At 45.3% G+C, this 14,109-nt stretch overlaps 1 protein-coding gene across 1 annotated transcript; it reads left to right on the top strand.

Annotated features, from left to right (window-relative positions):
* The first annotated feature begins 645 nt into the window (after nt 1–645).
* Nucleotides 646–5,684, top strand: CSRP2 (cysteine and glycine rich protein 2). Its single transcript, XM_075495889.1, has 5 exons — nt 646–804; nt 2,781–2,949; nt 3,946–4,078; nt 4,741–4,834; nt 5,452–5,684. The coding sequence occupies exons 1-5, from the start codon at nt 693–695 to the stop codon at nt 5,526–5,528; spliced, it is 585 nt and encodes a 194-aa protein (XP_075352004.1). The 5' UTR covers nt 646–692; the 3' UTR covers nt 5,529–5,684.
* The last annotated feature ends 8,425 nt before the right edge of the window (nt 5,685–14,109 follow it).

Below are 14,109 nucleotides of genomic sequence, written 5' to 3'. Positions count from 1 at the left end.
TTAAACTTCTTTGAAGTGCAGGCACGATGTCAAAGGAGTTCAGAATGTCCCTACAGCCCTAATAAGTGGTTCTCTGGTGAGGTGAGCTTTGGCTTGTACTGCATCCCAAATGATAGGCCCTGCAGTAGAACAAAATGCCGTTGTTGGCACAATTGGTTTGCTTCCATCAGACGAGAGGCCCAGCATTAATGAAGCATAGAAACTGAAATTATATCCATCTGGGGGGGGGGGGGGGCATTTGCTCAAGGTACAGTAAAGCCCTTGTGCATGGAACTGTAATTTGTGCATATCCAATTTATGTAACTTTCAAAACCCCAGGCAGGGACAGGAGGACATGTCTCGTGAAGACTGTGTCTCTGGTTTTTTTTTTGCTGTTCAGTTCTCTGTTCTCCTTGCCAGTCCATCTGCTTTTACAAATAGCCGTAGAGAGCCCGCCTAAGCCTTTAAGTCTGGTCTGGGATGTGAAGGGCTGAGAAGTTGATCTGATCACAAAAACTTCTCACGGGGTGGAAGGTCACGTTTTTAAACAGTTGGCAAAATTGCAGGCTTGTGCTCTGATATACAAACTGCGCAGACCTGGTTTAAAGGAGCCTGTAACCCCAACTGTCCTCGAGCCGGGGTGGTGGAGGACACCGTGGTTAACAAACCTCTCCCCTTCTCCCCTCCCGCCTGGCTGGGCGTGCAGAGCCACCATGCCGAACTGGGGAGGCGGCAACAAATGCGGCGCCTGTGGCCGCACCGTCTACCATGCCGAGGAGGTGCAGTGCGACGGGAGGAGCTTCCACCGGTGCTGCTTCCTCTGCAGTAAGTATTCCCCTCCCGCTCCCCTGCAAAACCTCTCTTGCTGTAGCTGAAGGGTCACAACAGCAAAGTGCTGGTCCACAGGAGACGTCCCAGGCTCGGCTGGCACCCGTGGCGCACAGGGGGTGGCAGTGGCCAGAGATGGCTTTGTCCATCATGTGTTGGGCTTGACTTCTGCTTCCCCACGTGCTTCCTGGGCCTGACGGTGCTGAAGGGAGAGCTCGTCTCCTGGAGAGATATTATCCTACCTGTCCAGCGTGGGAGGGGTGGGATGTGCCTCCCAAAGCGGATACATCATGCTTTTCTTCTCTGTTTGCCCCCCCTCCCAGCCTTCTCCTCAGGAGCCTGAGGGATCTTTGGGATGGAAACCTGGCTTCAGTGTTGCTCATGCAGAGGAGAAAGCCCAGTGGCAGAGCCCCATTTGCACTGATCTGAGCCCAGCTGGACTTCTCCTGGTGGTCCCGGGGCTGGCAGCAGCTGAAGGAACAGTTATCAAATCCCTGCCCTGAAGCCCCGCGCAGACCGGGACACCAGCGTGCCTGAGCACAGCCGAGTTGTCAATGCTTTAGCGCAGCCAAAAGCCTAGACTTCCTTGGCACAGGGGCCTGTGGTTTATTTCAGATGAAAGGAGTCCAAAGCATTATTTTCCAGTCCAACCAACAAGCCCAGCGAGGCATTGAAAATTGCTTTCTCTGCTGAAAAGACCTCTGCTTAGATGAAGGGAACAAAGGGTCGCTGTGAATCCGAGGCTCCTACTTTGCAAACAGACAGCCTGTCTGTCTGAATCGGAGAATTTTACCTTGTTACAAACATGAGGTACTGTTTTGTCCCACTTGCTGGTGTTTAATACCTATGGGCAGAGCTAGCGTTTAGCCCTCTTCGTATAAGCCACAGTTACAACTGGCCCTCTCAAACTAGTTTGCTGTTAGTCTGCAGCACAACATCAGCGCGCTGTGCTGGCATGTGAGCCTCGGCGCACCTACGCTCCTTTCCCTTAGCTCTACAGCAGTCACAAAAAAAGATTAGATGTCTTGGCTGCCTCATTTTCAGCCTTTTATGGGAGTTTCTATTAAAAGAAACCTGGAACTTACAGTCCAACAATGGCTCTAGTGTGTCTGAGTATTTGCTTTTCCTTACTGCATAGTTCTGTTGGGGTTAAAGTCTGTAGACTTAACAAACATGCATTAGTTGATTTACTTATTGGGTATTTGTGTCTTATAAAAAGAACCTTGGAGATAACGAATGCCATAAGCAAAGGTCACCCTGTATTTTGAAGACCTTAAAATTCTTTTTAAACAAAAAATTCATATGGCTTTTTCTTTTTTTCCCTCCCCAAATTCTTTATCACGGGCATAATGCTGTTGCAGACGGAAAGAACGTGCCAGTTGGGATACAAAAGAAGGTTTAAGACGGAAATAGTTCTGCCTTCTACTGTAACCTTGAGCAGAGTGCTTGCATTGTGCTGAAGGACAATGTAGGAATGCCAGAAAAGCACAGCCCCTCCGGTGACAGCTGTGAAACAGTCCCAACTCTGCCCCAAACCAGTACCGAGGCAGGGGGAAAACCTTGAAGGTTTTTTTTCCCCAGCCCTACCCCGGCCAAAAGTGCAGGACAGAGGACAGGGGCTCTTCTGCACCGACAGACTTCTGCTTCATGCTGTATGGCATCTGTCAAGGGAAACTGCTGACTGCACTATCTGGGTTTCTGAGCAGCCTCATTCATCAAACCACAGCAAGTTTCCAGGCTTTAAATGTCACGGTCATGAAGAGGTGGGAGGGAATAAAGCCCTTTATAGGGCTAAGCATAATTCACTAATTCAAACGACAACCTGCTCCATCTAATCTCTGGTGGTCCCACAGCCTAATAGGAAGAATTGTGGACAAGGAAACCCATAACATCACTTCTCACTTGATTTTTGGCTTACTACATGTGCTGATGGAACGCTCCCTTAAGGCAGTTTAACTTTTTTTTTTCTCCAGTGGTCTGCCGGAAAAACTTGGACAGCACAACTGTAGCGATTCATGATGCTGAAGTTTACTGCAAATCTTGCTATGGAAAAAAGTATGGCCCAAAAGGTTACGGATACGGCCAAGGGGCAGGCACGCTGAACATGGACAGGGGAGAGAGACTAGGCATCAAGCCTGAGAGGTCAGTGAACTGAGTTGGGGGCTGTGACCCTTGTCCCTCAGTACTGTTTTCAGAGGAGTCTTTCAGGCTGGGTTTTGTTTAGTTCATGTTGTCTGGGATAGAAATGCTGCAAAATACCCCCGTATAACTGAATGCGGGGCATTTAACCCGCGGTGCGCAGAGCTTCCGCTGGTGGCTGTGTCAGTGGGCACCATACGAGCAGGAGTTAGTGCAGGTAAAGGTGCACTAACCCTATGCATAAGCCATAGGGGACTGGATTACGGAGCTGCTGATGGCTCTGCACGAGCCTGCAGAGGTGACTGTGGGTCTCCAGTTGCTCTCTTAAATGAGCTGCAAATGCACATGTTCAACAGGTTCTGGCAGGGGTGGATTTGGAGAGCTGAGAATCTGGGGCTACAAGAAGAATGAATTTTTAACTGGCAAATGAAAAACCATTTGTGCTTAATTATAGCTAAAACCAAAAGGCCTATTAAATAGTAAACATTCTTACTCTTATTAAGTTCTTGCTGTAAAGCAAAGCATGTGGAAAGAAGCTGAGGTATGCCTGACAACTTGCTTCATGCAAGTTCCCAAACTATTGCTTGATGTTTATATGATGTATGCTCTCCAGCCAGGTTCAGTGATCAGTTCAGGTCCCAGATTATGATCAGTGGACAGGAATTTAACAGAATTGTTTGTAGCTTACTATCTGATAAATCCATGTCCTGATACAGAATTCAGCACTTCTAGAGAAGTGAAAAGGTGAAGGCTCCTCAGAAAACTAACTTTTACAGTAGCTTCTTTTTATCCTTTCAAGCATGGCCTTTCTCTTGTTGTTGGGGTTTTTTTCCCCCTACGAGTGTAATTGGATAGCCTTGCTGGTAACTTACTTCTCTAGTTTTGCAAAAGTACCGTATTCTGTACTGTGTGTTGGATGCCGCTCTGTTAGCGTTGTTAAGCAGAGCAAGAGGTCATTTAGTAAAAGAGTAAAGGCCACAAATGTCCCTTTTCTTTCAGCACGCCCTCTCCCCACCGACCCACAACAAATCCAAACACTTCAAAGTTTGCTCAGAAGTTCGGAGGGGCAGAGAAATGCTCTAGGTGTGGCGATTCTGTTTATGCGGCAGAGAAAGTCATAGGAGCTGGAAAGGTAAGGAACTGCATTTTGTACCTGCTACGTGGACTTTAAAGTGAGCAAGGTATGTTATGTGGGTTCCAGTAGGGAACCAACTGCGGGGCGGAGTTACCTTAAAATTGCGTTTCTTAGCATTGGAAATGGTCAAATCAATCAACTTAATTGAACAAAAAGCACTTGAAATGCGGGGTGATGAGTGCTCCCCTTGGCTTTCAGAGGTGACGCTTCAATATCGTCTTGTGCCAGAGACTTGAAGCAGACTACAGGAGCGCTCTCCCCCCAGAAGAGGGAACAGTCTTGTGCTGCGTAGCTTGTGATGGAGGCTGAATGTTCCAGCAGAAAGGGGATGTTCTCTGAAAATACCGTGTAAAACTGTGTGCCAGTCTGCCAGCGGTCTGACTCGCTGCAGAGAGCCAAGATCTGCTCTGAACTGATTAGAGCAAGCCAAACCTTTCAAAAGGCTGCCCTGAGCAGGGTGCTGTGTGGAATTTGGGGCTTTAGGCCACTCGCAGAAATGCAGATGCTCTTGTCTGCTACTGGTGCATTTGAACTCATTTTTATTGCACCAGTCATCTATAAACAATACTGATGCAGGCATCTCCAGTTAGTGCATTTTTTTTACCAACACGGGCATTCTGTGTGTTTAAACTATCTTTTTTTTTTTTTTTTTCCCCTAGCCATGGCACAAAAACTGCTTCCGATGTGCCAAGTGTGGAAAAAGCCTAGAATCTACAACCCTAACTGAAAAAGAGGGAGAAATCTATTGTAAAGGTGAGGAAAGAAACAAAGATCGTTTGTTTATGGTTCAAGGTAATGTGGTACAAGGGCAGATGCTGAATTTACTCCTGGTATAAAAAACTTTCAGGCTCCTGTCAAGATGGAAGTGCTCTATAAGTCATAGGAATAGAGCCGAGAAATGAAGTAAATATTACTGAAGCTGCTGATGTAGCTTACATCTGTGTCAAGCAAAACATTACATACTGAGAAATGCAGCAGCAGCCCATGCCCTCTGCCTGGGTCAGAGAGCAGATCAGATAAAGAAACAAGCTAGCGAGCGTCCTGCTGTGCCTTCTTGCGTGGTATCATGGATATAAGCTTGATCTGCACAGTGATTTGATGACAACATATGTCTTAATAGATACCTAGCCACAGAACCAATGCATGAATTGTTTTCATAGAGGAGGTTGGGAGCTACGCGGACCGAACAGCCACGGCTACTGAGTTCAGTCATGGCAGTTACGCAGCTTTACAAAATGTTTTTAAGCGTTGCTTCCAATGAGGTTGTTCTGGTGATGAACGGGAAGCAGCCGAGGGGCTTAGCCTAGACAGTGCTGTTATTAATTAACGAGCCAGAAGCCTTGGCCACTACGTGTTCATCTTTCTCGCAGGTTGTTACGCGAAGAACTTTGGCCCCAAGGGATTTGGGTACGGCCAGGGAGCGGGTGCCCTCGTTCACGCCCAGTGAGAGAGCACGGCTCAAAACCCCTTACGGCTCTGCTGAGATCCTGCTACAAGAAAGAAGAGAGTTTCCTAAATGTTACTAACTACTGTGAAACTGATACTAGTTACTGTAGTGCTTGGGCCATACATTCAGCAGATGACATTTTTTTTTTTTTTTTTTTTTTTTAAAAAGCACTGCTTTTTTCCTTGCTTTGTTTATCACACTGTAACAGTTTTAATACCGAGTATCAATTCAATAAAGCTTTGCTTGTTGATGTATCCTAAACCCACGTGTTACGCACTTTTTCAGCAACAAAAAGCTAAGTAAGGTGAGTTGGGGTGCTTTGGGGGTGCAGGGGTGGAGATATGTTGCTATAGACTTGGCGCAAACCTTCACTGAAAAGCCAACATGACTGAAAGCTGGAAATACATAGCACTGGTCATGGCCTTCAGCGGTGAAGTGACTGTCCTCCAGTATCACACTAGTATACGCATCTGCAAGGCAACTAGCTGCTCACTGCACAGTAGTAGTAAATCTTAATGTACCTACGGCTCTGTGCAGTGACAGCTCTGAAAGTGATAGATTAGAAGTAGCTGTGTGCCTAAATGGCTAGCTGTCTCTGCTATAGAGCCTCGAGTAGTGAATGGAAAACAAACCTTTTTCACTGTAATATTTTGTGGGATTGCACCTGCTTTGGTATTGAGGTGTTTATTATGCACAGGACTTACTGTGCAGGAGTACTCCCCCAAGGCAGCTGCAGATTAATACCATCCCTGCTGAGCAGTTGACCAAGCTCTGGACTATCACATCAAATTCAGGTTTAACAGAAGTTTTTGACCTTTTCTCAGTATCATTACAACCCTCAGTTTCCTGAAGATGGTGGAGGGTTTCAGCCTCTTGAGGATGGTGCCTGACAAGGTAGCTGTAGCGCAACAACAGAGCAGAATAAAATTCTGCCTTTAAACACTCTGGTAGATAACGTGACTTGAACTCCAGTTGATGGTCAAGGAGTAATAGCAATTAAACACACCAAATGCAGTGTAGGTCTACTCCATGTGAACACAGCAGCTGGGTGCAAGCCATTGTTGCAAACTAAGTTAATTAACTGGATTCTTAACAAGAAGACCAGAAATTACCATTGGAGCAAGAGGCGTGTGCAAGGTGTGTGAAGAACGGGTGCATAGATTGTAAGGGTATAAATGCCCAGGGATTTCTTTGTTCTGGGTCCCTCTCTGTAGGCACCCAGCTTGAGCTGCTCCTATTGCTGTACCACTCAATTAATTAAATTAATAAATTAAATTATTTATTTTTTCCTGGAACTGGACATCTGAGACTCTGCTGTGGGAAACCTAGGGCAAAGAAATCTTTTTAACAGTTTGGTGACCCAGATGGGATCCTAGGCCACCACCTTCAGATCCTCTCATCTCCAAACATCCAACTGCCGGCATCAGATGAGTTCACCTGGGACCTTTGGAGCGGGTGGCATCCAAGGGTGAGTGTTAAAATTCCGTAAGCAGATTTGGAGAAAATACCGCAGGGGGTTTGAGTCCTCCTCAGTATCAGGGTGGGTTCAAGTCCCTCCCTTGCTGCAGCCCAGATACGAGCGCAGCGTAACGCGTGCAGTGCAGGGGTGCGTGGCCCGATCGGTGTAAAGGGCACAAAGAGGCAGGAGCAGTGTGCAGCCTGTAGGTGCATGCAGAAGGCGGTTTGAGTCCCTCTTAGTAATGGGAAATATAATCCTTTAGATATAAACCGTTGACCAAGTCTAGGGCTAGGATTGGATCCAGCCGCACCTAGAGTCCTCCCTGAGAAGGAGCTTAGAAAGGAAGGGGGTCCTTTCTGAACCTCAGGACTCAACGGGAGGGTCTCCCTGACAAGATACGGGAAACAAACTTGGCTTAGAAAAGGGGACGCCCTCGGCCGAGGTCTTACAGAACTGGGAGAAAATTTACGGTGCAGCGGAATTATCTAAGAAGAGTGCAATCAAACTATGCCAAGGTGAATGGCTGTTTATTACAAGGATGGATCCACACAAAATCAATGTATTTGAGACATCAGCTGGAGGATAGGCACCCACACCAAATGGGTTACTGGTTTGCATGGCATGCATGATCTGGGAAGAGGAAAAACTTCCAGGACAAGAGTCGAAAAAGAAAAAGGGGGTAATTGTAGCAGCAGCAGAATCTACTGCACCAAAAATTCCTGTGAGTAGTTCAACCCCACCTTATCTGTTGTTGCCTTCTTCTGATTCTCCTCCTGTTTACCTTCCGGCTGCTGGGCTCTTTCCTGTGCCTACGACTCACGTTCCTAATCCTGCTGCTATGCACCCTGGGGCCCCCGCAGAGACTGCACCAGTATTAACCTTTTATAGGGGCCAGCCTTAGAAACCTGGTGACAGCATTGTGGGGGAGATGCCCTGCCTAAGGGAAGACACCAAGAGGTGTGCCCAATTATTCTGGAATATATGTACAGGGTATAATCTGAATTGGAGTGACACTAAAGAACACATGCCCGGGTGGCAGGGAGAGAATTTGCAAAAGATTTTGAGTATTGCTGTGTTTGCGTGTGGGTGTGAGGGGGGGCAAGAGGCTGAGCAGAGTAAAGAAAGGAGGAAGGCAGAAGAACAGGAGGCAAGGCTAAAGGCCGTGGCTTTAGCAAGGAATTTGCGAGTGAGACAAGGGTGGGGGGAGGAAGAAGACTGGATACGAGGTCTGAGCTAAGACTAGGAAAAAAGGAAAGGAGAAGAGGAAGGAATGCTGGAAGGGAGTGTTATTATTACGGGAACTTAGGGCATATACAGTGGGAATGCCCACCCCGGCCACGGGAGAGGACAAAGGAAGGAAGTTATCACGGGGGGGATTCACCCCAGGAAGACTCGCTGTCACAATGACTGGAGGAAAGAGACCCTGCAGATCTTGAAGGGGAAGCAGAAAGATTAGAAATTTTTAATATGCAGGTAACCCCACTGGATCAGCAGGGACATATTACAGGTGAAGTTGAAGGTTGTGAAGTTGAATTTTTAGTAGATATGGGAGCTACCCTATCCCTTCTAAACTTTACCCCAAAAGGCTCTGAAACTAAAGCTAAAGCCAGAATACATGGGGTAATGGGAGGGGGAGAAAGGAGTCTGAGTAAACCTTTATGAGTAACAATTGGGAATAAGAGTGTTTGGGGAAGGCTCGTATTGGCAGAGGACTCCCCAGTGTGCTTATTGGGAAGAGATCTCTTGCTGACCCTAGATGTAGAATTACACACCTGAAGGACTAGACCTAATAATTATGGGAATGAGTGTGATCACTGAAAGCTCACAAAATGAGCCCAAAATACCAGAAATATTGAAAACCGTACCCACAAAGCTGTGGAGTAAAACTAGCACTGATGAGAACTGCTGGTTTCGGCTCAACCCATAAACATAAAAACAAAGGGAGGAACCCCACCGGCGGTGAAACAGCATCCTATTCTCCAAGAAGCTGAAAAGAGCATCCTAAAAACAGACAGACCAATATTTAGCACAAGGAATTTTGAAAGTATGTGTGTTACTGTATAATACTCCTATACTCCCTGTAAAAAAGAACAGACTAGATGAGGATGGGGATCCAGAATACCGCTTTGCACAAGATTTGCAGGCAATTAACCAACAAGTAGAAACTCCACACCCAGTGGTACCCGATCCTTCTACCACACTTCTCCAAATACCACACTGGGCAAAATATTTTACCATGATCAATCTAACTGCTGCTTTTTTTAGTATCCTGTTAGGCAAGGGCAGCCAACTTCATTTGCCTTCACATGGAAGGGACAACAATTAACCTCTGGGAAAAAGGAAAGCGAGGCAACATCTATGTGGACTCTTGATGTGCCTTCGGAGTATGTCATGCAACAGGAACGTTATGGAAAGAGCGAGGATTTTTTACATCGTCAAGGAAGAAGGTATCACGTGGAGAAGAAATACACAGTCTACTGGGCTCAAAGAGATTGCTGTAATACATTGTCCAGCCCACACTAAGGGTGCTACAGAAGTTAGTAAAGAAAATGCTTTAGCTGATGCAGCTGCGAAGGCTGCAGCCCAACAGCCTCTGAGAGAGTGTGCGATTACAGTGACCCGGAGCGAAAGGCCAGGTTTATCAGACCTGAAAACCACGTATGAGAAAGACTGTTCAACAGAAGAAAAGAAACAATAGGGAAAACGGGAAGCAAAACAAGATGACAAAGGAATATGGGCAACTGGAAGAACGCCTATACTGCCAAAGAAATACGTAATTACTGTAGCTAGGTGGTTCCATAACAAAGCACACGGTGGAGCAGAAGCAGTAGCTGATCAAGTACAGAAGATATGGTCAGCGCCAGGAATCTACGCTGCTGCAAAACCAATTACCAGCAGTTGCCCGACTTGCCTAAAGTTCTCTAGTATTAAGCCCAATTTAGAATTAGGAGGGCAGCCATGGGTTTATTTCCCTTTTCAGAGATTACAGATGGATAATGCAAATATGAGAAAATAACAAAAATATGATGCCAAAAGAGTTTGAGGAAAAAGGGAAATATGGTCAGTGGTGTCAGCCCACACCACCTGAAATACAGGTATATGATATACAGCCTGGAGATGAAGTGTTAATTAAGGTATTTTCACAAAAATCCAAATTAGAACCTAAATGGGAGGGGCCATATACTGTCCTTCTAGGTTCATATTTTGCTGTTAAAGTTTTAGGAAAAGAAGATTGGACACACCATTCTCACATCAAAGAAGCGGTAAATAACCAACCAGCTAACGAATGACTGTGTTTGGAAGAACCCAGACATGGAGAAGATGAAGTGGGACACCTCACTACTCTTGGTGCTGTCAACCCTGATGATATATTGGAAAAGGATGTGTTTGTATGAGAACCCTTTGCAAACTTCTATTAATAGATAACATTACTGTCAGGACAAATAATCACTCAAATATTTGTGTTTGTAACTTTACTAACATTATAGGGTGCAATTTTAATTATTCAGCTCCTGTTACATCTTATCAATTGCTACAGTCCACTTACACCTTAGCTGAAGATTACTACCTACCCCCATCAGAATGAATCCAGCATTGGTGGAGAAGCTACTAAAACACGATGAGCTCTGGTTATATTACGCTTGTTGCTTGTAATAATATTGTATGTGAGACTAAGGGCAGTAGTTAAACGCCTTGAAAGACTTCACGAGTTCTTTTAGACATATTAGCAGGAATTCTTGATAAAAACAAAGGGAGGACTGTTGCAAATTAAGTTTAATTAACTGAGTTCTTAACAGGAAGACCCCAGACCAGAAATTACCATTGGACCAAGAGGTGTGTGCAAGGCACATGAAGAACGGGTGCATAGATTGCAAGGGTATAAATGCCCAGGGATTTCTTTGTTCTGGGTCCCTCTCTGGAGGCCCCCGGCTCAAGCTGCTCCTATTGCTGTACCACTCAAATTATTTATTTTTTCCTGGAACTGGACATCCGAGACTCTGCTGCGGGAAACCTAGGGCAAAGAAATTTCTTTAACACCATAATAGTCAGGGTCCTTGCCTCTGCTAATGTGACTTCATTAGCAGCAGTTCCTAAAGGTCTATGATTAGGTGGCAATTACTTTTGCCTTAGCCAGATCTTGAGTGGAAAGCTTACAGAAGAGCTTGTCTTCTTTTGGGGGCTGGAGCAGCTCCCACCACAAGCCTGTGAGGCCTGAGCTGATAGCACCTGCAACTGCACTTCTTGTGAAGCAAATGGGAGTCACCTCCTCAACAGGAGACCCAGGACCAGCCCACCACAACAGCATTATGTGAGAATGAGGTACTTAAGCCTGAAAATGGGATGCAAAAAATCACCCAGTTTGAGGCAAGCTGCCCTATTTTTATGCAAGTAACCAGCATTTAGTATGAACAGCTTAGCAATTTTTTTATTTTTTAAATCTGGGCCTAAGTTTCCTGAGCACCCGAATCAGACTTCACCAGTGTGCTCAGGCTCTCTGCCAAGCTCCTTTTGCAAAGCTTATGGCCTGCTCTTGCCTACAGCAAAGAGGCGGCACATGAGACCTGGGCATTGATGCCTCTTAAAAGCACAAATCGTACCTCAGGGGAGCATGCCTGAGCCTCAGCAGGTAACAGGCAGTTGTAGGAGTGTCTTTACATCCCTTCCAGTGGAGGGCATGCTATTGCACAGCAAGGGCTTCACTAGAGGCCAACCACATCCTTGGGGAGGCAGGAGCTCCGACCCAGTGGCTACAACCCATGTGGTGTTCTGGGGTGGAGGGGGAGGTTCAATTTCAACTCTCATCGTGCCCAACAGAAGTTAGTTAAAGAAAAGATGAGATTTGAAACTGTCTGGTTTGGGAAGCAGGCTGACACTTTTTGGGGAAAGAAATTCACTCTGTGAAGGTTTTATGGGGACACAATCGAGACTGGGAATGCTACAATAAAATAGTAAGCAAATGTGTCAGCACAGTCTAAGGCAGAGTTTCAAGCAACACCTACGACCGCGGTCTGAGGTAGTGAATAAGTGCAAGCCAAAAGCCTAATTAGAAAAATATGTACTAGTCAAAATACTACACAAAGAGCATTTTGTACAGGTTACAAAGGAACAACGTGGATATGAGGAAGAACAGACAGACAGCTCAAAATGTGAGCCAAGAGCTGGTACAGTTCACAGAGAGGGAAAGATTACTACTGAAAAAGACAACGCTAAGGCAGAAGCAGCACGCATTTTGGGTGGGAGTGAGACAGAAAGAAACAGCACAGCCTAGGAAACCTGGGCAGAAACCTTTGGTCCTGCTACTCACACTAATGATCCTAATACTTTTTTTTTTTTTTTTTTTTTGAGAAAAAGTACTTTTCTCCTTTGCCAACTTGACACTTGTGCAGGAAAGGTTGATCCCCTCCGACTCTTCCAACCTGGGCAAGGACAGCTCTAACTTAGAAGTGATATCCAGGCCCCAGCAGTCAAGGACATGAAGATAATGACAACATCCCCTTTCCGTAGCCTTGTTACCTGATGGAAGTGCTTCCTCTTCTCAGGAACAGTATTATAAAATGCTGAGCAGCACTGTTTGATAGACAGAAGCAAAATAATGCTTGACACACTACTGAGCAGATAAAACCACTCCCCATTAGTTAGTGCAGCTACTGTAGTTGATCTAAACCTGCCGCATTAGCACAGTCGGCAGGTTTAGCACAGATTTACGCTGACAAAACTGGCGTCTAACATATTGTTCATTTACCTATAAAAAAGACCTTTCAATTCTTAGAAAAATGAACAGAAGTGATCAGAAGTGATTTAAACCACTAAAAATCAAGGGCTTTCCTTTCATTTCCTGGAGGGTGTCATAGTGATAACTCACAGCTCCACACTGCTCTACATCCCTACAACTTACTTAACAACAGAAAAAGAAAGAAATGAAGGAAAAAAGAAAACTTGTAACCGTAAAGACAATATACTTGTCAAGAGAAATGAATACCCTACACTGAAGTACTTTCACTTGGTTACTGTGAACTTTTCAGCTGCAGCAAAGCACTGATGAATAAAAGCTCAGCCCAGGCTGGAGTAATGCTTTGAGTTAGTCTCAGTTTGGAGCCCTAACTCCAGGAGAGATTGGTTCTCAAAAGTACTTTGACTTCATGATCTGGAGATCTGAAGTAGTACGTAGGATTGGAGGCAATGTGAATATGGCACTAAGTTTATAAGATACTGCAAATAAATTCAACCTCGAATTAGTAGGTGCAATTTTTACTAATATCCATTCAGTAGCCTAAGGTGGATAAAATCCAAATGCACAAGTAAACATTGCTTTCATAGCAAAAAAAATCTGATTTTACTTAAAGGCAGCTCATGGGAGGTGGGAGGGAGTGAACTCCAATCAAGCCATAATGAGGGCGCAGAGGGCAGGCTTCTTCCCAAATAAAACAAACCAAGTAACCAGCTTTCAAGTCATCAGGAGCCCACCCATATCTCTCAAGAGCAGCAACTGCTCTGATGGAGCACTGCAAATCTCTGATGGAGATCTTCAGCACAGAATGTCTTTTTTTAAAAAAAGAAAGTACCTTCCCTGATCTTTACCAGACAAGTCAAAGGGTGGTCAGCAGAGGCGAGCTTGGGCCCAGCCTCACCAGAACCATTGCTGGGGGAAGGGGAGAACAGCACCAACAATTCTCAATCAATGTCAATATTGAACCCACACCCAGCAGAAAACACGGGAGCCTTTTTTCTCCCCATTAGGTGAGCTCTTAACTCCTAGCCTTATACTTTAATACATATTGCTGGTTATAACTATCCTGATTAAATTCCAACTTGGATGGTTACCTTGTTTCTACTCAAAATCTAACCTTTAGTACAGACTAGAAGAGTAAAGGTATTCTGTCTCCTGCAAGTGCCACCTAGAAGCACACATCTTGGTTATACCTACTAGCCCTATGTGGATGTCTTGTTTACCCTTAGAATACCTCAAATATCATTAAATATGTATGTACATTTGTACACCTGTAAAATATGTACATTTGGCCACCTGAAACGTTCCCTAGAAGGAATTCTCCCTTAAGAAACGTTACCTTGCCAGCATGCTTTGCTCAGAAGAAAGGAGTATCAAATTAGTTAATAGTAACT

Source organism: Mycteria americana, chromosome 1 (genome assembly GCF_035582795.1).
Source record: "Mycteria americana isolate JAX WOST 10 ecotype Jacksonville Zoo and Gardens chromosome 1, USCA_MyAme_1.0, whole genome shotgun sequence".
Lineage (NCBI taxonomy): Eukaryota > Metazoa > Chordata > Aves > Ciconiiformes > Ciconiidae > Mycteria > Mycteria americana.
The sequence above is the reverse complement of the archived record's forward strand: the minus strand, read 5'-3'. Positions and strand labels throughout refer to the sequence as shown.